A 26,448-nucleotide genomic window follows, 5' to 3' on the forward strand; every position below is an offset into this window, starting at 1 on the left:
AGCCACATTTACATTTTTTTTTTTTTTTTTTTTTTTTTACAATAAAACATTCTTTTATGACTTTAATAAAAAAATATGAACCTCTGGTTTGTATGACAACATGTACAAGCTTCAGTGACCTCTGACTTGTGGTCTGAGTCACACTGCTGGAGGAGTGTTGGCTCTGGTCATGTAGCTCCAGGAATTTACTATAATGACCTTTAAAAATAAAGAGAATTTAAGATAAACAGTGATATATAAAATATATTTGTGACTGCAGGGATGATGGAGGGAGCCTTACAGAGGTGAGTGTTCTGGAAATGAAAGAGCTTCATCATCAGACTATCTGCTTTTTAAAAGTGTTTAAAAGTTTTAGAGTGTTTGCTGAATTGACTCTGTTACTTGTGTGTATTTTGTCCTGTAAAGAGCAGAGAAACAGGTAGTTCATACACATATTACACGTTTTAACTCACCTTTCTCTTCATAAACACACAAACAGCTCACATCAACTTCAAATAACGAGAAAAAATCCAAATCTCACAAATAGAAATTTAAAAAATATTTATTTCTACAGTCCATGTGTGTGTTTTGTTATTCTTCCTAACCCTCACTGATGAGACCATGCAACTACAATCACACAATGCGTTAAAAAATAACTAAATACTTGGTTCTCTAGACAATGCCGGTTTGGGTACTGGGATCCATACATCCATAACTATGACTCTCTCAAAACATTTCATTACTGCAGACGTTAAGGCTACAGGTCTGAAGTCGTTATTGGCAGAAAGGCTTTTAACTTTATGTCTTGTTTTGTTCACAACTCAAAGATGTTCAGTTTACTATCACAGAGACTAAAGAAACCAGGAAATATTCACATTTAAGAAGCTGCAATCAGAGAATTGTAAAACATTGTCAAAACAGTTGTTGATTAATTTAATAATTGGCTACCAATTGATTAATCAAGTAATCAATGCAGCTCTAGAAATGATTCTGAGCACATATGTGTGATTTAGCAGCTGCTCACCTGTAAACAACAGAGAAATAAAAAACCAACATGATAAACAAAAGTCAACCAGAGAAACTGTGTTTCTCAAGTTTTAGTTTTCAGCTGACAGGACGACTGGGGCAGCTGGAAGAGTTTCACATGGATTATTTAGAGCTAATGACACATTTCAAGCACTTTAGTGAAGCCTTTGTCCAACAAATATCAGTCCATCAGTCTCAGACTTCCCAGCAGGCCGTGTGTTCATCTGCTGACCCCAGCGAGACGTCCTGAGAGTGACCGTCATTGTTCTCACTAATATCTCATCTGACGTTTATCTCTCGCATCTCTTCCTGTTCTTCTTCTTGCTCGTGAAGCAGTCAGGTGGTAGACGTGTGTACTGCAGCTGTGTTTGGTAAGTTTTCACTCGATGAAAGTTCAGGCCTTCATCTCTCAGCAGGATTTCTGATATTCAGAGCTGCGTTTTTTTTTTAAGTCAGTGTTCACAGCAACTGTTCACTAACACGTTCACCACCACAACTTTATACAATGGTAATTATAAAGATTAAACGTGTTCCACTGTCCCCCAAACTGCTGAACAAACAGTGGGGAAAGTAACTAAGTACATTTACTCAAGTACTTAAGTACAATTTTGAGGTATTTGTACTTTACTTTATACTTCCACTCCACTACAGGGAAATATTATACTTTCTACTCTACTACTTTCAGATAACGGATTTGCATAAAATAACATGTGATAAACTTATAAATATGCTGCATTATTAAAGATGAAACTAGATGAAACTAGATGTCCAAACCAATCTTACAAAGGGGGAAAATGCAGCAGAGTCCCATTCAATGGGCCTAAAAAACTCAGGTGTGAAAACATGCTCACATCCCACTTTTCAGGCTTAGCTCTACTCTGTCAGATGTGGTTCAGCTTTGATCACTCTCAGCTGGTCTTTGTCAGACTCAGCTGTGCTTTGAGTTTAATGCTAAAGTTAATGAGTTTTCTAGAGGTAAGTTTCCACAAATAGAACTCTTTTCTGATTCTGATCTCATTCATCATTTTGTGACGGTGCAGTTTCAAGCACTAACCATTTTTAGAAATGGTTCTCATGGAGCATTAAACAATGTTCCTAATTAGTTTTGTTGTCAGAAAGTCAAATCCTGCAGACTGACGATACACAGAGTTGGATGTGAAATCGGTCGTTTCTCTTAAAAAGATCTCAGATGTCGGAGCATCCATGAATGCACCAACAAGTCCTCCAAATCCAACAATCTGTGGTTGGTTCATGGACTCCAAGACAACACATGGTTAAGGTTTTGTAACATCATAGTTTGGATTAAAATAAATATTGTTATGGTTAGGAACTATCATCGTCATGGTGACAATAATAACCATGGGGTTCAGGTTAGGGGATGATCGTGGTTGTATACAGGAAGTGAGCAATTATCTCTGCTCTTAAAGTCGGATGTTTTGTTGACAACCTCCTCCCTTTGTGGATTTTGTCACTCCATAAGAACGTCACCCGATTTCCTCCTTTGCTCCGTCATCATTACTACACACTAGAGGGCGCTAACAGAGAATTTCATAACAGTTTCTGCTGTGTTATAAAAGAAAAGCAACGTTTTCTGTGGTTTGTTGACTGTGGAGGCTTCAGGTCTCTGTAGATTTCACAGTTATGAAGTGAAACCATCAGCTGCCTGGAAGGAAGCACTTCAGTCAATCTGATGGTTCGCTTTGAAGACTGCTCAGCAGGAATGTTAGCTCATGCAAAACCATAATGAATAATAATAACCATAACCATAATGAATCAGTAACGTTGGCTGCATGGTTGTATGACTGATGTCATCATATTGTCACACCAACTTCTGAAAAGAACCCGATTTGTTCTACTGTAGGTCAGGTGGGAACAACGACACCAAGAAAACTGTCAGTTGCTTTCTGCATGAGCCAAATGTGACACAAGCCAATACGGGGAATCACTTATTGTCTTTCACACACACACACACACACACACACACACACACACACACACACACACACACACACACACAGCTGTGTTTCAATCACTTCAGAGGACATTGCATTGACTTAAATTCATTTCTTAGAGACTTAATCTGACTTTAAACTTGGAGTCTTCACCCTAAAATTGATGATTGACATTAAAAATAACTTTCTGGGGGCCAACTCTCCACATGTGACTGTGTAACAGATATATGTCCCCAAAACATGAGGAATACCTAGTACACACACACACACACACACACACACACACACACACACTCTTTAGAGCACCTCCCTCTCTCTACAGTATGTTTCTCCCAAATTTGTGCGGTGCTGATTGTTGTCAGCAGCAGCCAGAGGAGCATTAGAGGACGAGTAGAGACGGTGGTGGATGATCTTCTGTTTGACTCAGACTGGAGACAGATTTTCACCATGAGGTTCGAGGAGATCCTGGATGATGTTGGTGGCTTCTCCAAGTTCCAGTTCCTGCTCCTGTTCATCCTGTGCCTCCCCCGTGCCATTCTCCCCCTCCACTTCCTCCTGCATAACTTTGTCTCTGCAACACCTTCTCACCACTGTGCCCTCGGGAGCCAGGAGGACGGTGGTGAGGGCCTGCTGAGCTCCGACCCCGAAGCGCTGGCCCTCAGGATCCCCCGTCAGGACGACGGCTCCTTCAGCTCCTGCAGGGTCTATGACCCGCCTCTGACCTCCAACCTCAGCCACAGAAACACGACAGCACCTTGTCCACATGGCTGGATATACGACCAATCACAGTTTAGTTCCACAACAGCCACTGAGGTAAGAGGACACAAAAAATTAAAGCTCCATTTATCATTGTGGTAACACTTTTTTTAAGGGTCCCTTATTTTCCGGTAATTCATAGAGAGGAGTTGAGATTTAATTTGGTGCTAATTATAGATGAGTTATAAAAAGAGTCACTTTTAGTTAATTACAGTTTTTTTCTGATTGGTTACCTGCATGGATCAATACTGAGTCTACATGTTAAAACTCTTCACGCAGTCGACACAACAGCAACAATTCTGGATCAAACTGTGACACATTTGCATAGTTTTCACACAGAAAGCGTTCAGTGACTACAGCCTTCAAATGTCCTCAATACTTTTCTCACACAAACACAAACAAGCAACAAAACATTTGACATGTTTACATCCTCACTTCCAAACTCTTCAGTTTATGTTCAAACACTAACATGTATTCGTAAAAAGAAAGAAAAGAAAAATGTTCCAAAACTTTTCTTCAACGGAGAAATCATTCTAAAAAATATGTTTCCAAATTAATTTTGAATAATGAAGAAGTATTGCTTACACAGACAGACAGATATTTTAAATGAAATAGAAAATTATTTTGCTAAGATATTTTCATCACCTCTACTCAGCTCTCAAAACTTTCCCCTGCAAAACTATGAAAGTTAACTACTATGCAGAAACAGTCATGTGAGGGTTTGATTACAGAGGAGGAACTTTTTTCTGTTGTAATGTCCTTTAAACCAGGGAAAACACCTGGAGTAGATGGAATACCCACTGAGGTCTATCAAATTCTTTGATTTGGTTAATGAACCATTGCTTTATTGTTTCAATTTCTCCTACAGTTCTACTGGGTATTTGTCTGATTGTCAGAAAGAAGGCCTTCTCTTCTTGTTACTCAAGCAGGAACCCAGGACCACTAACACTCCAGTGTTATGATGCTAAGATACTTGCTAAATGTAGACTGAAGAGTGTGCTAACAAGCATTATTCATCAAGATCAATCAGGATTTCTGAAGGGTCGTTACTGGGTTAATTTAGATTGTTGATTTGGAGAAAGCCTTTGATAAGGTTAGTTTAGATTTTATTTTTAAAGGTTAGACATTTTTAATGTTGGTAAATCTTTAATTAATTTGGCAAGTATTATATAATGACACTAGTTGTAGGATTATTAATAATGGTTATATTTCTAAGTCAGTGCCCTTATCAAGAGGAGTTAAACAAGGATGCCCTTTGTCATTATTTATAATTGCTATGGAAATTCTAGCCATTAAAGTGAGGTCTAACGTGGACACACACAGAGGAACTTGAAGTTGGAAATATCCAAACAAAAAATGTCACTGTATGCAGATGACACTAGTTTTCTGCTGAGTCCAAAACCTTCTTGTCTGCAAAACTCTTCTTGAACTTTTGGAACTTTTTTCACAGTATTCTGGTTTGAAACCAAATTATGAAAAAAGTAACATCCTTAGGATTGGGGTACTGAAACATACAAATGACCAATTATCTGGACTGATGGGCCTGTTAATGTTGTAGGTATTGTGGCTCCAGAGAATTTAGAAGACCTTTGTACAATGAATTACACTAATAAGTTGAGAAAGATAGAAAAGAGTCTACAACCATGGAAGGGAAAAACATTAACACTCTTTGGGAAAATCTCCCTTGTTAATTTCTTGGTTGTACCACAATTTATTTATTCTTCTATGTCCCTCTCAACTCCAACATAGGCTTTCTTAAAGTTTTATGAACAGGATATTTTTGAATTTCTCTCGAGTAACAAACCATAGAAAATCAAAAGAGTAGTATTTAATATTGTATTTCTGTGTTTTGACCCATCTGTCTCTCTGCAGTGGGATCTGGTCTGTGATGACAAAAAACTGAATCAAGCTCTCGCTACCTACTTCTTCCTTGGGGTCACGTTTGGTGCCATTCTGTTCGGCCAGCTGTCTGACAAGTAAGTTCTTCCGGATTCATTATGTCGTAGACAACTCACAGTCATGTGATGTTGAAGAGGAATAAATAAAGGTGTTGATCACCACTTACAATCAAATCTGTGATCTACAGCTTTACTAACAGTATGTGTGTTAAAGACGTAAGGCTGAGAAACAGCTTATAACAGAATGATCCACAGTCACGTTTATACTGTAAATTCTCATATAAAAGTCTGCATTCAAATAAAGAGCCAGATTAAAAATGTTGACATTATTACAACAGCTCTCATGATAAATTTATTAAGAAAATTTATTTATTTTTTTAAAAATAGTGGGTGTTTGGTATTTGTGCTGATTTTGAGTTGATCAGAATAGTTGTCGATCTACTAATCAATCTATCAATTAGAGGCTATAATAATAATAATTACACATTTTATTTATAGAGCACTTTTCAAGCAATAATCACAAACTTAGGAAATTCACAGGACATCAGCATTAAGAACAACTACAAAAAAGGAGAAAACAATAATTATTGTATATCATATTAGAGACAAAAAACAAAAACAGCAGAGTTCAACCATTGGTTTTTTAAGGATTTTTCATTGGCGGGCCGTTAACTGGTGCAATGGAAACACAGACCTATATGTCTTGTTTATTTATAACTTTAGTTATAAGGTTGTATCTGCAGGCAAATGTCATTTCCCCATTAATAAAATAATGGTTAACAGCATATTTTAATACTCATTTGGTTAAAAAATGAATACACAAATATACAGACGGTTGACAAATTAAAGGAAAAACTGGTCCAGGTCTGAGTGCTGGGCCCCTACAGTGAGGGGGTCTGGGGGCTCTGTTATGCTGTGGGGGGCATTTTGCTGGCATGGTTTGGGTCCACTTGTCCCCTTAGAGGTGAAGGGTCACTGCTAATCAATATAAAGTAGTTGTGAGTGATCAGCTTTATCCTATGATGAAATATTTCTATCCTGATGGGAGTGGTCTCTTCCAGGATGACAATGAATGGTTTTAAATGATGTGAATCATATGTTATGACCTTCACAGTCACCAGATCTCAACCCAGCTGAACACCTATGAGAGATTTAGGACTGACGTGTTAGACAGCGCTGTGCACCACCATCATCACAACACCACATGAGGGAATATTTTTTTGAAAAATTGTGTTCAACCCTCCAGAAGAGTTCAGAGACTGCAGAATCAATAACAAGGCCCTCCATGACTGTGTATTGTTTTGTTTATGTCTCTTGTTTGTTTTTATTTTGTTATTTACTGTATTTATATAAATTTGACCATTTATTTTCCCACAGATGATTACAAATCACATGTTAGATCAGGCTGCTGTGTTTGGCGTCACATGTGCCTCTGAGCAAGGCAGCTGATTCACCTCATTCATTCAAACCAGCAGCTTTTGTTCAGTAACAAAGTCAGCTGTTGCTGACAGAAATGTGTGTGTGTGTGTGTGTGTGTGTGTGTGTGTCATAGGTCATTTGGGGACAAATTTCAGACTAAAGACTGGTTAACTGAGGATGGTTTGTCCAACTGGGGACAACAGCCGTGTCCCCAATTGGGAAAAAGATGGTTTTTGGGCCAGTGGTTATGGTTAGGGTCAGGGTAAATCTCCAGGAAATTAATGTAAGTCTATGTAATGTCCCCAAAAGTGTGTTTGTGTGTGTGTGTGTGTGTGTGTGTGAGAGAGAGAGAGAGATACAATCGTGCAGACAGTGCTCTTGTTTGATAATCAATGACATGGCTATATTAGGTCATTGACATTTTGGGCTTGTTTAATATAGACTCATGTGGTCACACACACACACACATCACACGCACACACACACAGTAACAACAATAATACATCTCTTGCTGCGACTCCTCTGATGTCGTGGCGTTTTGGTGTTTTTGGCTCCAGACAACACGATGACTCTGAATATCAAGTATTTACAACCTGTTGCTTGATCATTCAGAGCAGTTTAAACACTGTCTTCACAATAAAAGCCAATATAGAAATCAAGAACAGTCATATTTTTACTGTTTTTCATTTTTTGGATTTTATATAAATGATGAAACTTACACTTATTACAATTTTTAATAAACTGTGGGACAGAACAAAAAACAACAGCTCATTATATTATGAGACAGTTGAGTAATGACCATAACTGAGGTATTCACAGAAAAATACACAGATTTTCAAACCCAGCAACAGATTCAAACAATCTCAACACTTGTAGAGATGCTGCCTGCAAGTCAAAAGTCAGGGCATCAACCTGCTCTGACCGCTTCGTTTTGCAAAGTTTTTTTCTTTCCTGACGATATGACGTCAGCTTGTCACATGTCCATAAAGGTTTGTACATTCAGTAATCTTTGTTGCTAAGGTGGTTGCTAAGGTGTTTCCATGTGTTGTTCACATTTGAAAATTTGACATTTGGAGTAAAGAAGGAGAAAAAGAAGTAAAATCCTGCTACTATAGTTTGTTTACGTAGCCTCCGGAGCCGGAGGAAGCTTCCTGAAGCTGACCAATCAGAATAGAGTGAGCTCATCAGGAGGCGGGGCCTTAAAGAGACAGGAGATAAAACGGCCTGTTTCAGACAGAGGCTGAACTGAGGGGCTGCATAAAGGACCAGTAGAAGATAAATAAGGAGTTTTTAACTGGAAATCATGCAAAGATATTCCAGTAGAGCCCCAGAATATAAATATATATCTTTGTACTGCTGCCAGACTGTTCACTGAGTCACAAAAGCCTTTGACAACATCTCTCCACATTAACATCTGCTTTGGAGCATATTTCAACTGTAAAAATCAGAAAAAAACATGTGCACTAACATGTAAGTGTCACTTGTAGTAGCTGGTTGAGGTGCAACTAATTTTAACTTCTTTACACCATTTAATTTATAATAACGCATCATATTTAATAAACTGATCACATGCTTTGTATGTAAAATCTGCAAAGTAACTAGTAAAAATACAGTAGCTATTTAGTAAATATAGTGGAAATACCTCAAAATCGCACTTAAATACAGCACCTGAGTAAATGTACTTTGGTTGCAGGTTTGGTCGTAAGTCGATGCTTCTGGTGGCCTTAATCACTGCCACCATGCTGAGCGTCATCTCCGCCTTCTCTACCACCTACGTCATGTTCGCTGTCTCCAGAGCACTCTGCGGCGTCGCCCTCAGCGGCCTCTCCATCATCGGCGTGGTCCTCGGTAAGAAATCAGCGACACATTTAACACAAAACCACATTCACTTCAGGCTCGTGTCTCCCTAGCATAAACACTTCTGACAAGGGCAACATGATGGATTTTTATTTAATATGCAGTAGTGAATAAAACTGCAAAATTAATCTCTACAATATAAAGTTGGAATGTAGATCATAAGTCACAACTTAACTATGCTGCTATGATAACAAACAAGTCATATAATGCTTATTTGGTGAGGTGATCATATTTATTTGTTCATTGCTATTCTTCCTATTTAAAGACATTAAAGGACCAGTGTGTAGGATTAATTGGCATTGCCTGCAGCATCAGAGAACTGAATGGTATAAATCTGTCTCTTATGTCTGCTGCTGTTACCTGCTCAGGTATCGAGTGGACAGACGTGAAGCACCGGACCTTCACTGGGACTGTCATGAGTCTGTCATGGAGCGCGGGGAACATGGTTCTGGCCCTGCTGGCCTATTTCATACGAGACTGGAGACACCTGACGCTGGCGGTGACGGCGCCATGTATCGCTGCCATCATCTCCTGGTGGTGAGGTGGATGTTAGAGCGAGCTGTGGTCAGCAGATATCTTTGTGTCTCTGTGTGTTGATGTGTGTCCATCTGTGTTCAGGTGGCTGCCTGAGTCGGCCCGCTGGCTGCTGGCCAACGGCAGAGTGGAGGAGGCCAAAAAGTATCTGCTTCAGTGCGCAAAGATGAACGGGAGGAAAGAAAACACAGCCAAGCTGGACACTGAGGTACAACTGTTTGTTGTCTGTATGAGCTGATTGGTGGGAAATGAGTTTCCCCATTGGAGATTAATAAACATCCAGCATTAACACAAGTTACTGATGAGCTAAATCTAAAATCCATATTTCTGTCTCTCTGGTCCAACAGGAAGTTAAAGGAAGAGTTTCACTGATGCTTGAAAAATAGCAAAATGGCAGCATCTGGAATTGTTTAGTGAATTATTTACATGAAGTAAATATCGTACAGTTAATGTAGTTGTGTTTATTGGTTTTGCGGTTGTGTTTTTGTTGTGTTTTGTTATTTGCCGTTGTGATTTGCACTTCAGGGCCACCGTAGACTTCTTACTGACAGATGTCTACAACAGAGGGCAGAAGAAATGAAAGCCTGTCTCAGTGTAAACCTGCATCACTGACAGCGTAGAAACACTCAGCTCGTTTGTTGACATGATGAATCTAACATGATGCAGTAGCTGCAGCTGAAGTCTCAGTTCTTGGCTGTGTTTCTGTTTCAGACTCTGGGGAAGGTGATGGTGTCCGAGGTGGCTGAGAAGACTCACTCCTATCTGGATCTGGTGAAAACGCCCCAGCTGAGGAAGATCACCCTCGTCTCTGGACTCTTCTGGTAGTGAATCGTCTTCTCACCTTTGACATGAAGAAGTAGCCAAGGAGCTAACTGTGTGTTGATACCAGCCGTGTTGCTGTACCTGCAGGTTTTCCGTGGCCTTCCTGTACTACGGGATCAGCTTCAAGATCTCAGGTTTCGGCGTCAGCATCTATCTCACGCAGTTCATCTACGGAGCCATTGAAGCTCCCGCCAAAATCCTGACCTTCTTCGTGTTGGATTGGATCGGGCGACGGAACGGCCAGGCATGGTTTCTGATCACAACCGGAGCCCTGATTGGAATAAACACGGCCATTCCTTTTGGTGACATCATCATTCACAAACACATAAATTCATCAGAAAGATAGAGGATGATCTGTTCTTGTAGCGGTTTCAGTCTGTTTCAAGACATGAAATCTGATGATAATCTCATGATAATCTACTTCTTTTTCAGAGTTCTCCAACCTGCGCACGTGCATCGCTGTGTTGGCGAAGGGTTTCTCTGAGGCAGCGTTCACCACGGCGTTCCTCTACTCGGCCGAACTTTACCCGACCATCCTCAGGTAAAACTCCCAACCTGAAACCAGGAGGGTCAGGTGTCATCACAAAGAACAGCCAGTGTTTAAAAAAAAACAACAATATTTATTTACAATAAAATGCTGAGTATTAGGGATGCACGATATTATCAGCACGTCATCGGTATCGGCCGATAAAAGCTGAAATATCGGCATCAGCAAATGCTGCCGATTACGAGAGGTAATATATGTCGCCTTCCCCTCCACCGCCTGACTGTGCTTCCCTCAATGGACTATGTTACCCTGACGGTCCTGGTGCTTCCTCCGCAGGCTCCACTTCACTGAGCTGCCCGTCAGACCAGCTGCCCGTGATTCCCTTCGATCATGCTGTGGCTAACGCTCCGCTAGCCTCCCAGCTAACGTTAGCCCCGGCTCTCCAGGTGGATCTAATGGGAGCAACGAGCCCCCGGTTAGTTATTCAGGTTAAAGTGGGAAGAAGCAGCGGGTCTGACGGGCAGCTGAGTGAAGTGCAGCCTGCGGAGGAAACACCAGGACCATCAGGGTGAAACAGTCTGTCAAGGAGCTGCTGTGTTCAGCTGCACAGATAGGAAACACCTCGGCTGCCGGGATGTACCACTCTGTTTGGAAAAAAAACCTCTTCCTTTTGGTTTATAATGGCGGTTGGCAACCAGCGTATTAGGTGCATTACCGCCACCAGAGATTAAATCCTACATTAATCCTGTCTGTCTAATAAACTCAAAGAAAACTCTACTGCTGCTCCCACTCAGCAGGTTCATTAAAGTTTTAATGCTGAGCTCCTGAACTCCAGTCTCCCTAAGTTCTTCCTTCATATATTGTCTTTCTTGATCATAGTATAATCTATGCTTGCACACAAAATAGCCTCCTCAGCCAGCTGGAAAAAATATGTGCATATATCGGTATCGGCAATCGGCCACAATGACTCGGAAATATTGGCATATCGGATATTGGCAAAAAATCCAATATCGTGCATCCCTATTGAGTATTCCTTTATGCTTAGCTGTGTTTATGGGTGTTTTCTCATGAGTTGATCATACAAAACCAAACCTGACTGGCATAAACAGAAAGCTTCAACAACACATCTGCATGTCATTATTTGTTTCCTGTAATGTTTGATTATGATTATCACTTCAGCTGTTCTTAAACTGATGTGATTTACTCCGCAGTAGAGGTGTGCCAGTGTCAAATTTTCACGATTATGGTTGGTAAAAATATCACAGTAAGAAGTATCATCACAATAGTCATCAGAGTTTCCTGAAGTTGCAGCTTTGTAGGACTCAGTTCAAACTGTAATGTGTGATGTTTACTAAACACTCTTAAGCCAGCTGCGCTTCAGTGGCTTGACGACTAATGTTAGTCCTGTCCAGAGTGGTGCAGTATTGCAGTAAGTGATGAATAAGACAAACACAGTGATGGTGAAAACTTAAGTGTGAAAAACAAGCTTGTTTGTGGGGAACGCTGCATTAAAACTGAAGCTCCTGCTGCTGTTTTTGGACAGGCAGTGTGGTTTGGGCTACACTTCGTGTGTCTGCCGGATCGGGAGTTCTCTGGCTCCGTTGATCATGCTGCTGGAGGACAGCTGGCTTCTTCTGCCGCCGCTGATCTTTGCTGGGACGGGGATCCTCAGCGGCAGCTTGGTCTTCCTGCTCCCAGAGACGCTCAATGTCCGTCTGCCTGAAAACATCTTCGATGTGGAGGAGGGAAGGTAAGGTATTTCTTTTTTACATTCATCTGTAAGAGATTCTAACTGCTTATTTTCTCCACTCTGCCACGAGTCTCAGGTTTAACCTATGAAATACATGGAGAGGGCGGAGGCTGGAGGAGCCACGTCACGACATATGATTTATGTCGTACAGGAAGGAGTTTGTCCTTGAGGGGAAGGGTAAAGGTGTATAACATCTGACTTTCATGCAGGACATCAGAGTTCATGTCCTGTCAACTGTATCTTCTTCTAACATTAATCATTCTGATCACACCGATGTTGTACAAAGTGAGAATTTTAAAAATGTTGTCAGTCAATGTAATTGTGCCAAACGAGGTTTGATGTAACTTTGGACTGTTACAGTTACACAGTGTGTTGATCGCTCAGTGTATCTTGGCCCACAATAAAAAAACAAACAAAAAAACAAACAAATCTAAGAATTTTGATATCAAGATCGTTGCTGTGTTTAAAAATTAATATCTGTCGACTTATTGTTATTGGATTTTTAAAACTCCTAAACATTTATATCAGTATTAGCCTCAAAAATCCAGGCTCAGTCAAGCTTTAATCAAAACAAACACCCACAAACATAATCCGCTTTAATTTATCCTTAAAGGAACAATAATATTAAAAATCTCTACTCAGAGTCATTTCAGATGAGCTGAATTTATCTCCTCAGAGCTGAACTTGTGTAAAAAATATTTTTGTGAACATTTGAATTTGTATTGTTAGAGAGAATTTCCCCTTCACTTCAATAGTTAGAATTTTATCACAGCAACATCTGGTGGACATCAGAGGAACTGCAGCTGCTTCATCCTCCACAACATCATGCAAAGAGTTAAACGTTACTTCTGTTAAAAGTTTTAGCTGCTTGAAGGTAAATTATTCACAAAAAAGACAAAATCTCTCTCTCTCTCTATGTTCAGACACAGGCAGAGTGATGCAAACGGAGATCTGAGGATGAGTTGAAAATGAATCCAACAGAAAGGACAACATGGCAGGATGAGCTGCTGTAACAGTTGCTGAGGATGGATCGGTGCTTCTACATTTAGGACAACAGAGCTGACGTTAAGCTTGTATTATTGAGACTGGTTTGAAAACCTTCGACTAGCTGCTGCTGATATTCAGCCGTCAGTCAGCTGACTGTGCGTGCTGAGTTTCAGATGAAGACACCTGACGCTTCCTATAATATCTGCTGATGTCACATTAAGACCATACAAGTAAAATGTTGTGTGTCTTTGTTTTCTTTTGTCTTTTTCTGACTTTAAAAAAAACAACTTTTTACATCATAGAAATTCACTCCGTCACTGCAGTTTCTGATAAATCTGTCATTAAAGCCAGTCAATAACATCTTTTAAATCTCTTCTTAAAACAGACCTCTCCTGATTTTTATTATATCTTATTTCTGTTTTTAGTCCCTTTTAATGTTCTTTTCTTCTGTCTTACATCACTGGAATTGGTTTTGTCTGTTTTATCATAAAAATCTAATGATTTTATAATTTGTCAATGTTAATTTGCTTTTTCTGTGAAACATTTTGTATCTTGAGTTTTGTAAAGTTCTCAATGAATAAAGATTATCATGATTATATAAATTATGATTATATAAAGTCAAATACAAAAACAACATAATTCCCTTTTTTACACCAAATACAACATACAAACAAAATTTTAAAACAAAGACAAAGAAAGAGACATTTTCCTAAATAAAACTTTACTTTTATTGATGACTAAATGAATGTAAATTTACACCACAGACAGATGTTTGCATCCTGGTTAGTGGAGATCTTAAAACAGTCCCACAGTGTTCCTTCATGACAGATTCATGGCTAAGAGCCATTTAAGGACCCAAAGTTACAGTTTTTTAATAAAACAACGATTCAAATGAAAGGTGTGAACGTGTCTCTGGTGGTTGTGAACCCACAGAGAGCTTTTTAGCCACATTTCCTGTCTGGTTCAGTCTCAGCAGTTTTGTCATAAACCAACAATAGCAAACAGCCAGCGGTGGAGACCAAACCAGAGCTAAAAGAGAGTGAATATTAGACTTACATTCACACACAACTCCAACGGGATGATCATGTTGCTGACATTGGTTGGATGTTGATGACAGCAGTTGTTAATTTTGCACAAAAACTTTGGTTTTCTTTAAATGATCATTCTGCTGATTTTCTATATTTGTCTTCATGTTTGGATCCAAACCAACTATGAACTGATCTACTAACAAGTATTGTGTGTTTATCAAAGCTGGTATATCTTATTCCTCTGTTGCTGTCCAGAAACTATTAAAATACATCTATGAGCCGCACCGCTGCACATGTTATTCATTCCTTAAGAGGCTTGTTTAGAAACGGCTCCAAAGAGTAAAAAATAGCAATAAGATAGAAACCCAACATGAAATAACCAAACCACAACCTCTTCGTCAACTTCACTTTGTACTGAAGTTCTTTGAGAAATTTATAATGTGGCACAAAGTCCAGAGGCTGTGATCTGCAGCACAACGAGCTAGTGAAGCTCTGCACATGCTCAGTAGCGTCTGCCTCACACAGAACTACTCTCCAGAGACTGAAAACGTGATGCTGTTATTTGTCTTTGGAGCCGTTTTTAAACAAACTAACGTGACCAAACTCTTCATGATGAAGGAACATGTCGCCCAATTATAGAAAACCAAAAATTATACTTTAAAAATGGAACAGCGTCACAATTATTCTAAATGGTGTCACATAAAATGTATATAAACACATAAATAACATGAATCACATGAAAACAGTATATTATAACTGGATGTGATTGGCTGGTTGGTGATGAAACCTTCACGTCTTCACTGTGCGGAGCATCTTTCAATGCTGAAGGCAGTGCATCAGGAACTGATGGCCTCTCATTGCTTTCCAATCAGTTCCTGATGCAGTATCATCAACACCAGGAAGTCTGACACACACACACACACACAGATATGACTCAAAGTGCATGTACAAACAAACAATACAAACAATAAGTGTCCCAAAGTTGGTAAATTGTACAAAGCTTTAAATTGAAATCTCTTAACAAGGCAAAAAAAAAGTCAGATATCAAAATGTTTTTTTAAAAATGAAAACAGTGAAAATAGAGGCTTAGTGTGTTTAATGAGCTTTGATCTAAAAAAAAAAACACGTCACAGCTGTGAGAGAGGAAGGTATACAAAAACTGAAAAATCATCAAGTGTTAAAAAGGATCAGTTCACCCAAATCACAAAAAACAAACTATTTATTATTTATTATCATTACTAACACGTTTCCTCTTCCTCCCAGTGGAATGCTTTAGTTTTTACTGTGAAATAACCCTTTATTGTAGCTCAAACATTTAAATAAAAATGTAAAAATGAAATTTTAAGTCATCATGAACTCATTAAAGTGTGCAAAAAAATAACCCAACTGAAACTGAATGAATGCTGTTTACTGACTTTATAATAATTACTGATGATGTTTTGTTTGGAAAATGAGACACATAAACTTTCAAAAACACAATAAAACCTCCTTTTGTAGATATTTTTAGATTTTTCAGGTTCAACGGCGCCCCCTTGAGGCTGTTCGGGTATAACGCGATGGTGCTGCGTTCAGGTGAACCGCAGCCGGCGCCGTGAGACGCTCAAACTCACAGTTGCCAGCTGAGATTAAACTGAATAACAGCTGTTTCCTGTAAACAAAACGTCCTCTGTCCATCTTTTACCTCAGCAAAAATACAAATACATTAAAAAATACTCCATTATAAGTAAAAGTCCTGTATTCCAAATGGCACTTCAGTTAAAGTACTGAAGTATGATCAGTATCAGCAGTACTTTAACAAGGTGTTCAATTTGTGTCAAATAAATGTAGTGAATAGCATAATATTTCCTTCTGAAATGTAGTGGAGTAGAATTATAAAGTAGAATAAAAGTGAAATACTCAAGTAAAACACAAGTATCTCAGTATTGTCCTACTTAAAGCTGGAATAGGTAATTTATCTTAGAAGCACTTTTGTTATATTTGTTGAAATTCTCTTCACATCTCGACAGTAATCAATAAATCAAATGTTCTGACAATAAAAATAAAAAAATCCAGTATCTGTGGTTGTCGCAGGTCTGTAATAAGTTTGTCTAATCATTTCATTCAGTCTGCATGAAATGATTGGATGTCCACCTGCGTGAACTCTGCTGCAACCATGTGCATGACCGGAAAAGCAACGTGTGATCATCGGGAAACTGAACAGCACACAATCTTATCATCAGTGCTGGAAGTTAACTCAGCTCCCAGAAAAGAAACATGATATCTCTCGATTTCGAGCAGGAAGACGGGACACTTCCAACAGGTGAGAGGCGGCCATCTTTACTGTTTACTGTGTACTGAAGGTAGATGTGCCTTGAGAGGAAGTTGTGTGTGTGTGTGTGTGTGTGTGTGTGTGTGTGTGTGTGTGTGTGTGTGTGTGTGTGTACGGCAGCTTTAAGTACCTGAGCAAATGTACTTAGTTATTTTTTTTTTTTAATCATTTTAGCATTTAAATCATTTCACTCACTGATAGCAGTAAATACAGACACACTCCTGCCACCAGGAGCCGCCAACAAGCCACCGTTACTTCCCACGGCTTCACTACACAGCAGTGGGTCTGTTATTGATCGGTAACAGTTATTGATCAGTAGAGCAGAGCGATCAGCAGAGCGACTGGATCATCTCTGCAGGTGATTGTGAGGAAACGTATGACGTCACAGTTGCCTGCAGAGATTAACAAGTCGACCTGAGGGGCTGGAAACACACACACACACAGTTGTTACCATGGAGGTGTCTGGTTTCTCATGGAGGCGGATGTCTGGAGGAGAGTGTACAGAAGGAGAGAGGAGGTCAGGTCAGAACATACTGAAACTTCATAACTCTTCATAACACCAGAAGAAAAACACCCACTTCCTGATTTAGCTCTGTCCTGTCCTTCACAATCACATAATTGCAGCTGCTGTGCAGATCCAACACATCTTTTTCTCACTCTAGGAACACATCCTACAAGCTCCAGTGCTGATGTTGTGAGCAGTTTTTGTAACAAACTTGGTAGCTGCAGCTGCACACTAATATTTCCAAGCAAATATCTTTTTCTGTCTGGTCTCAATATGAGGCCACTTTTTACAGGATTGTACATTTCTGGAAATTCAGACATTACAAGGAATTTCTGTCCATTTTACACTTCAAGCGGTGATTGACAGCAACTGGCTGCGCCCAAAAAGGTCACACAAAAACACACTCTGACACACACACACATAAGCCTGAGCACAGATGACATGTTGGATTTGTTCCGGCCTTCGGGCTCCGGGGGTTCTGGGAGCTCTAACGAGGCGAGACATGGACAGACAAAGCATCAATTAGAGCTGTGGGGTGTCGGGCAGCAGACAGTGGACACTGAACATGGACCCCCCTCAACTCCTCTATTGTCCCGCCGTTGAAAACAGAAAAATAAAGACAATGTGATTTGATTCTGCTGAAGTGCACTCTAAAAGCCCTCGCAGCCCTCTTCAAAAGCGTCGTCGTCTGCGGCCGGCAGATGTGTCTCTGCACGTCGACCCCTCGCTGTGCTCCAAATACACTTTTCATCCGACTGTTTCTGGTCAAACATCATAAACATACATCACAGCAGAAGTTTCACAAATGTCATGTTTCATCATCACTGAACCCTCAAAATGTAAATAACATGTTAAAGGACAAGTTCACAGTTTTTCAAGTGTGTCTTAAACCAACAGTCAGTGTTTTTCTTGCTGTAATCATTCCTCCTGTTCATACTGACCATTAGAAGATCCCTTCATAATGACCTTACAATGGAAGTGATGGGGGACAAAATCCACAGTCCTCCTTCTGTGCAAAAATGTTTTTAAAGTTTATCTGAAGCTAATATGAAGCTTCAGCGTCCAAATGAGTCAAATCAAGTAGATATCTTTCAACGTTACAGTCTTTTTAGAGCCAAAGTTCCTCTTTTTGTTACTATACTTCCACCTGCAGCTCAACAGGGAAACACTGTCTGAGGAAACACAAAGATGCTAAAAAGACTGTAAATGTGTCAGATATCCACTTGATATGACTAACTCAGACTGCTGAAGCTGAATAGAAGCTTCACACAGACTTTTAAATGACTGTGTGGACACACTGTGGATTTTATCCTCCATCACTTCCATTGAAAGCACATTTGAAGGATCTTTTAATATCCAGTATGAACAAGAGGAATGATTACAGCGAGGAAAACTTCTTTCACTGTTCATATGGACACCTGACTACTGGTTTAAGACACACTAGAACGACTGGAAACCTGTCCAGTGCCCCCATCACTTAGATTGGAATCACATTAAGAATAAAAACAGACTTAAAGAACTGTGAACTCATCCTTTAACTGTACAAGAAGCATTTAATCTGTGCCATGTAGCAAACAAAAGCAAGAAGCTTGCGACATATATGAACTTTGTGAAAGATAACAGATAATAATCCACTTAATAATTATCAGGAGTCAGAGTTTTCCAATATTTTGTCCAGTAAATGATTAAAACTAAATATTAGAAACATTAAATAATCTATTGTCTTAACACAGATAAATAAAATATGAAAATAAATAGTTAATAATTGGTTTATAAGTCACTATAATGCATCTTTCAGCAGATGTAACATGTGTGGACACACAGATGTGTATAAACAGATACTGAATGACAATATATTAAAACACAGCTGCAATAATGTAAAATCTGTCTTCATAGGAGAAGTTAGAATAAAAACATGTACATTAATAAAAATCTATCTGCTTGTAACTACATTATAATGTGTTATAAACATTTATTAACTCTTTATACACTGATTATAAATACTATAAAGAGGGACATAAAGTCAAGTGTTTCCCATAAAATTACTACTTTGTGCCCTTTAAATTCTGCCCAGATATCCAACGTGCTGAGCACATGTCTCCATGTGTTAGTGTCTGAATATGAACAGCGGGAGAGTGAAGAGTTCTCCACAGTTACGTCTAGTTTAAATATGCATCTGTGAAATGTTCATTCTAACATGCAGTTAAACATGTTGACAGGATTTTAACATTTCAGAACCTGAAAACAGAAGCAGACAGTTTCTCTGCAGACACGAGGAGCTGCCTTCGAAACACAAACTATGACCTGAACGACACAACGACGCTCATTATTACTCACTTATTCTCATCCAGACGGACAGAATTATACACATCTGTATTATTTTTAGGTTATTTAAAAAAAAAAAAAAAAATTTTGCCTTACCTCGTTGATAAAAACACACACACACACACACGCAGGCTGCCGGGCTGAGGAGAGCTGTGAGAGTCAGTACTGTAGCACCACACTGACCCCGACACACACGCACACACACACACACACACACACACACACACACACACACACACACACACACACACACACACACCCTCCCTGCCTTCACCCTCAACTGTCTGCTCTCACTTGTGGAAAGTTTTCTCATGATTTTAATATTAAAACTTCCCGGGAATATTTCACTCTTTTCCCAGGATTCCCAGGATTTCTCACCATATATATACAAAAATTTTGATTTGAAAACCAGCAGATTTTAAAAACAGACACGTAGACAATGAATCATAAAATGACATGTATTGTGATTTCTTTCTCTTTTAGTAGAACAACAACTGCTACAGTTTAATTGTCATCTTGGACTGAAATGCATGTTCATGTGTGTTCTGCAGATTTTACTTGTTATTTGACATCCGTTCAACACATTTAACAGGTTTGGTGAGAAAGCCCCTGATGATACTGTGAATATCTGTCAGTTCATGAAAAGTTTCTGACTGGCTTTATGAGTTTCATGGCTTCATGTGGATGTTGCTTGTGGATGGAGGAGGGCGGCGTGTTGACCACTTTAGTCATTAATTAACTGCCGTGTTGCAGGAAAAGGTTCAACATGTCAGTGTAGCCTTGATGTCGGTATGTTTTTCTTATCAGGCAGCTGCCAGTCTTCCCACCTTCAAATGTCTGACTTGTGTTTTTCAGATGCAGCACCTGACGCCTTCCCACCAACGAAAACACGACGTGTCACCGCTGCAAAAAAAAGGAGCTGAACAGTCTTCCCTCAGAGTGAAGTTTCAATGGTCAGAAAAGCTGTAGATAATCTTTTACTGTATCCCTGTTAAACTTGAGATCTAGTGATGTGTGGTTTTGAGGTTTTGAATAAGAACAGATAAACAGTTTCATGAAGACGCTAATGCTGTCCAACAACAAGACTGAGCAGTTTTGTTTGCAGTAGTTTTGCAGGTCTTTGGTCATAATCTAAAATATTGGACAAATTAACATTTTGACCAGATGATGGCGCTAAATGAAAAGTCAGAGGATCATCAACATTATTACACTTCATCCTGAGGGAAACATGAATATTGGTACAGAAGTCACAACAGAAGTCAGAGTGGACTAAACCGTGTTAACTTTGACACAAAATGCACTTCATTTTACACATTTAAATACAATTAAATTTATATTGAAAACATCACAATACACACAATTACTATAAATTGTAGATGTCTTCAGACCCGGGCTGTTTTCAGACAGTGCAAGAAGGAGATAAACATCACTTCCTTTGTTCACTGTTTTGCCTGCTGCTGGGGCTGCTGTGCGTAGGGGGCGCTATTCAGCCAGTTTGCATCACTGATGGAGTATTGTCATGTAGACGTGTTCAGGCCGGGACTCTTATCAAACATGTCAAGTTTGGTGCAGACTGGAGCATTTACAATAAAGTTATAGCAACTTCCTCTGTCATGGCGAAACATCAAATCTCAACGGTGTGAGGATGAGAGTTTTCTGCAGGGTGAGACATGTCTGTCTTGCTCACACCTGTGGCATCAAAATTATGCAAGTTTTGGGCCCATTCACTTGAATTTCAATTAGTAAATTGAAAACTCTTGATGAGTTTGTGTGTAAAGCAAATTATTTTCCTAATTTTCATCAAGTCTATTTTTAGGAGAGTAAAGACTTTTAACCCACATGACCTGGTCAAAGTTTGATTGACATGTGACCTGTCAGGTGTGTTGAGACAATAAGTAACTGCAGCTGGACACAGACAGCACTGTCTGAAAACAGCCCGGGTCTGAAGACATCTACATGATAGAAGCCCTTCAACTGCACCGCAGCCTGACATGTGCGGAGGTGCGAGGGCCCGTTCAACACTGCTCACAGCTTTAATTGCTGGATGATTTCTATGAAAGGCTTGCAGGTGAGGAAAGGAGGCAAGAGATGACATGAAGAGGATATAAGATGTGATGTGTTTGGATGTATAGTGAACATACAGGTGTACACATTTGTCTTGTGTTATATTACTGGAATCATTTTAGTTCAGGAAAATAATGAGAGTATGTCTACAAATATTCAAAATAATGACTTAAATGACACGAGCAATGTAGTGCAAACAAACATATTATAGTATCAATATCATCACTTGGACACAAAAATCAGTTAACATGCTGATTAAATGAATCTCTGCTGGACAAACCTGATTTTTCTGGTCATGTAGACACATAAGCAGGTTTCTAACAGGGTTTGTAGAGATGAGCATGTGCAGACAGGGAGAGTATCTGCAGCTCCGTGTCCTTCTACTGACGACATGAAAACACAGATTAGAGGTTTCCAAAAATGAGGTGCAACAGTTTTCATTAATACCATGTTCAGTAAGTGCTCTTCATTCTTAGACAGACTGCCTCTTGGTTCCTCACACAGATTTTCTTTATTTTTATTCCTCTTGTTGCTGTTTTCTTCGCTTTTAACACAAAACCTTTATTGTACTCTGAATTGTGTGAATAGCACCAGCATTTTTAATGTTTTCAATCATCTGATTGTGTTTTTGTTGTTATGTTTTATGTATTTTTATGCTGCAGAAATAATTTCCTCCTGTTGGACAATAAAGATCTGAAGTGACAGTGACACTTAACTGTCCTCTTCACTATGAGTACTTCTACTTTGGATACTGGAGTACATTTTACTGTAAACACTTGTTCACTTCAACCTCAGTAAACATTTGAATGCAGGACTTTAACTTGTGATGGAGGATGTTTCCACTTTTCTGTTTCCATGGTTACTGAGGTGAAGGACATGAATATGGCGCCTCCTGGTGGCTGATAGCAGCACTGCAACAAACAAACAGGTGAACGAAAGTGTTCCCTGTGCTCACTGTGACATTTGATAATCAGATCCATCAGAACATTGATCAGCTGATAATTAGGACTCGTCAGGACTTTAACAGAGAAGACAGAGAAGATCTTTATCACAGAAACACACTGACCCTTGTTCATGTGATAACTACTCCAAATGACACAAAACCTCATAAAGTCATTTAATACCTGTTAATGTCATGTGACAATAAAGTCACAGAACTTATTACTGATCATGTGTTATAAAATTATTCTATTCTTTATTCTTAACATGTTGTTGTCACAACCTTATAGTTTACTGATCACTGTGGTATTGATCTCCTTATGGTCAGTAATGATCAGTGTTAGTGCTTCTTCATGTTGTTCAGACAGGTTTTCTTTGTTTATGTGGTGGCTCGTCACCCTGCCGGTGTTCAGTGGTCATTTACGCAACTTCTGTTCTTCAGTGTTTCTGTATTATTATTATTATTATTACATGTATCGTTCATACTGTTTTATACTGTGAACTTTTACACATCCAATGTCTTGGATAATTCATAAGCTCTTTACACTTAGAATATATTTTTACTGCATTTATGATATTTCACATTTCAATTGTAAGATTTTATTTATATACTTATATCACCCATCTTTTGTGGTTCTGGTATTTTTCTCTTTACTTCTATTTTTTGACTGTTATGTAATACAACACCAAGGCAAATTCCTTGTATGTGTAAACCTACTTGGCAATAACTCTGTTCATGTGTCTGACTCTGATTATATATAAAACTGTAGATTTAATTGATAGTGGCTGGAGATACTTTGATGAATCCAATTTTACATTCAATGTCAGACAAACTCATAAAAACTAAATATCAACTGTTTAAATGCAGTGAAAACTCAGATGAGCTCCAGTTGAAGAGGAAACAAGGTGGTTTAATATGTTTGTAAAAATCTTGAGTTAACTTTTACTTGATGTTAGCAAGCCTGATTTGTTGTTAGTAAATTAAAAAAAGCAAATAAAGTAAGTTACGGCCCTTTGGAGGTAACGTTACACCAAGTTAACAGCTAGAAGCAGCTAACTAGTTAATATTGGTCCTGGTTGGATGGTTTATTCTAAACTCACTGTATAAGGGTGTAGAGGAAGATGTTGACGTTACATCTGCATTTCTTCATCAATTACAGTAAGTAATTATATAATTAATGGTGAAACATTCAATGTCTTGGACAATTCATAAGACAATTCATAAGCATGTACACTTAAACCTCTGCAGATGATCCAGAATGTGGCGGCGCGTCTGGTCTTCAATCAGCCCAAAACAGCACATGTCACCCCACTGTTGATTTCCCTCCACTGGCTCCCAGTTGCTGCCCGCACCAAATTCAAAACCCTGACACTTGCTCACAAAATAGCAACTAAAATGGCTCCTGCCTACCTGAACTCCCTCATTCAGGTCTACACTCCCTCTTCTCCTCTGTAGTTCCCCGGTAGTAAAAATGAGTTACCAAACTCTGTTCGATCTGCAGAGTCCCTCTCAATCTTTAAGAAAAGACTAAAGACCAAGAGAACATCTCTGCACGTGATGAACTGTACACTGTAAAAAAAAAAAATCGTAAAAAAATCGTAAAAAGTCTGGCAGCAAAAGTTGCCAAACACTTACCATCAAATAACAGCAAAAAAAACTTTAGTTATTCTACAGAGATTTATTTTAAAAATACGGATATTTACTTTGGACATTGTCTACATTTTTACAGTCCAACCATTATAAAATAAAAAGAAAATCTCATTATAAAACATTGCTAGAATGTTAAACAAATGTACAAATCTGCACAAAAAATGAAAAAGATTGCAGAACTACCTTAAAATTACCTAATTTAAATGAAGACTCTTGTTTTCATACAGTGATCTTTGGTAAATTCATAGGATTATCCAATCCATCCACAAGAACTCCCCATCAAAGTACAGATTTCTGGATGTAAAACACATAAAAATTATGTAAAATTACATTCAAATTACCCTCCTTTAACACCCATTAATGGTATCTTGAGAGCTTTAAGGTTTTATTTTATGTGATTATCCAATCTGTTTACAGTAGATCCCTGGTAAATGTTGGTTTTATACTGTACAAAAAAATAAGATCATGTGATAATAGTTTACAAAAACATAATTTTAATAATCATTACTTTATATAAACATTATTTGACAGTAATTACAAGCAACTCTCCAATATATTTTCAGGCTTTTCCCATAAATGTATGGGGTATACATTATATAAACATTATTTGATAGCATTTAAAAGCAACTATCAAATATATCTACATACATTTCCCCATTGATGTATGAGGTTAACTTTATATAAACATCATTTAACAATAATTACAAGCAGCTCTCCAACATATTTACAGGCTTTTCCCATTAATGTATAGGGTTTACTTTATATAAACATTATATGACAGTAATTGCAAGCAACTCCCCAATATATCTACAGACATTTCACATTAATCTATGGAGTTCTGAATGTACAAAAACCAGAAGATCTATGTAAAAGTGCCTTTATATCAACTTTGACACTGAATAAATATGTACATTTTTCTACTGACATTTTACAGTATTGTGCAATCCATTCAATACAGATCCCCATTTGAGATGTATGAGATTTCAAAATGTTTAATAACCAGAATATATCATAAAATTACCTTTTACTGCTTGCTTTACAAAGTAATTCTGTAGACATTGCCCAAGCCTGGTATACAGCTACATTTTATGTTTCAGATATGAAAGTTTACTATAGAATAAAGCTTATTTGGGTATTAAAAAATTACTACAAAATTAGTTTCACATTCATTGTATATGAAGCAGCTCCAGACTTTATTCCGGATGGCATCACAAATTTGAGTCTTGCGTCTCTGGTTTGTGGCTTTGGGAGAAAGTAGTTCATGTTCACAAATATCAGAAGTGGGAGTAAGTTACACATGTGCAAGTCACAAGCAAGTCTCAAGTCTTAACCCTAAAGGCCCCAACAAGTCTTAAATCACTGTGACTTAGACTCAAGTAAGCCGAGTCAAGTCACTGCTAACGTCAAGCAAGAAAAGTCAATTAAGTCACAAGTCAGTCACCATGAAAGACTGTCAACATAAAACTAAAGAACATCATGCAGGTTGATTAACTTTATAAATTAACTTCACATTAATTAACTATTTGAACAAAAATAAATAATCTGATCTGATGTTTTCCAGGATCTAGGGTTCATAATTTTGTATTTTATGCAGTATTAATGTGTATGGATGTTGTATGACTTCTGCCATTCTGCCACCAGGGTGTGCCTTTGAGTAAGGTGAGAGTTTTGAAGCAGACGTAGTAGAAGAAGAGGAATTTCCTCCAGTTGCAGTGGTTAGCACAAAGCTAGTGGGTTTTAACAGCAGCAAAATATGCTGATGTAAGCTACACATTCTGCTTTGATGTGGTTATAAAGTGCGCAGATAATAGAAACTGCTAGTTATACTACAGCCTGAGTGTCTGTCTGCAACACATGACTACTTTGGTATATTTACTCGCCAGATGGAAAATCTACCCGCATTTGGCGCTTGCACAACGTATCGTACATAGTATTCTATCTGATGATTACTTTTTTCTGCTGTGGATTGTGTAGACTTATACATCCATTAATTTAGAACACTGAAATTATTCAAACATCAAGCATCATCAAGGAAAAATACCATCTTGTTTGCCTGATCTTGAAGGATTGCATTTGTCACACAGGTGATTACAGAGAAAGAGATCATTCTGCTGTGGTTGAGTTACATTGACTTTGAACTAGCGAGGGACTGCAAACAGAA

The 26,448-nt window shown here is 38.6% G+C and overlaps 1 protein-coding gene across 1 annotated transcript; it reads left to right on the top strand.

Annotated features, from left to right (window-relative positions):
- Positions 1–3,401: 3,401 nt before the first annotated feature.
- Positions 3,402–13,915, top strand: slc22a7a (solute carrier family 22 member 7a). The gene is made up of 10 exons (XM_044343758.1): positions 3,402–3,770; positions 5,586–5,689; positions 8,724–8,878; positions 9,256–9,424; positions 9,506–9,629; positions 10,133–10,242; positions 10,331–10,545; positions 10,676–10,784; positions 12,274–12,480; positions 13,404–13,915. Exons 1-10 carry the CDS (start codon positions 3,405–3,407, stop codon positions 13,444–13,446), a joined length of 1,602 nt encoding a protein of 533 aa, XP_044199693.1. The 5' UTR covers positions 3,402–3,404; the 3' UTR covers positions 13,447–13,915.
- The last annotated feature ends 12,533 nt before the right edge of the window (positions 13,916–26,448 follow it).

The sequence above is a fragment of the Thunnus albacares genome, chromosome 3, assembly GCF_914725855.1.
Source record: "Thunnus albacares chromosome 3, fThuAlb1.1, whole genome shotgun sequence".
NCBI classification, from domain to species: Eukaryota; Metazoa; Chordata; class Actinopteri; order Scombriformes; family Scombridae; genus Thunnus; species Thunnus albacares.